At 51.5% G+C, this 689-nt stretch overlaps 1 protein-coding gene across 1 annotated transcript in view; it reads left to right on the forward strand.

The window, feature by feature from the left end:
- The window catches only part of SWSAP1 (SWIM-type zinc finger 7 associated protein 1), a 3,232-nt gene extending 2,874 nt beyond the window's left edge, over nt 1-358 (forward strand). Inside the window, exon 3 of the mRNA XM_011994941.1 lies at nt 1-358. This exon is cut by the window's left edge and continues 27 nt beyond it. Coding sequence (XP_011850331.1) covers nt 1-210 — 210 coding nt within the window. The 3' untranslated portion in view covers nt 211-358.
- The last annotated feature ends 331 nt before the right edge of the window (nt 359-689 follow it).

Raw genomic sequence — 689 nt, forward strand, 5'->3', positions numbered from 1 at the left:
TATTTTCCTGCCCAGTGCTGGCTGCAGCCAGATGCACCAGGTCCAGGAGAACACGGCCTCCGAGCCTGCCTGGATCCAGGCGGGCTGGGCCCCAGAACAGAGTGGTGGGTGACTTTCCGATCAGATGGAGAAATGATGATTGCTCCATGGCCCACCCAGGCTGGTGACCCCAGCTCAGGCAAGGGTTCAAGCTCTGGAGGCCAGCGCTGAGCTTTGGTGGGTGACCACCTCTCTGTGTTTCAGTTGCCCATGGCTACTTACCTCAGGGACATATGCAGATCCAAAGACCTAAACAATGTAAAGTGCTTTTTCTCTTTTAAAAGTATAGCATTATCTTGTATCTATTGTACCCAATCAATATATTGTTTAGTTTTGTTGCTTTAAACTTTATAAAAAGAGCTTCAGGCCGGGCGTGGTGGCTCACGCCTGTAATCCCAGCACTTTGGGAGGCTGAGGCAGGCAGGTTACCAGAGGTCAGGAGTTGGGAGACCAGCCTGCCCAACATGATGAAACCCTGTATCAACTAAAAATACAAAAAAAATTAGCTGGGTGTGGTGGCAGGTGCCTGTAATCCTAGCTACTCGGGAGGCTTAGGCAGGAGAATCGCTTGAACCCAGGAGGCGGAGGTTGCAGTGAGCCAAGATTGTGCCATTACACTCCAGCCTGGGCGACAAAGCGAGACTCCATCT

Source organism: Mandrillus leucophaeus, unplaced genomic scaffold (assembly GCF_000951045.1).
Source record: "Mandrillus leucophaeus isolate KB7577 unplaced genomic scaffold, Mleu.le_1.0 Scaffold112, whole genome shotgun sequence".
NCBI classification, from domain to species: Eukaryota; Metazoa; Chordata; class Mammalia; order Primates; family Cercopithecidae; genus Mandrillus; species Mandrillus leucophaeus.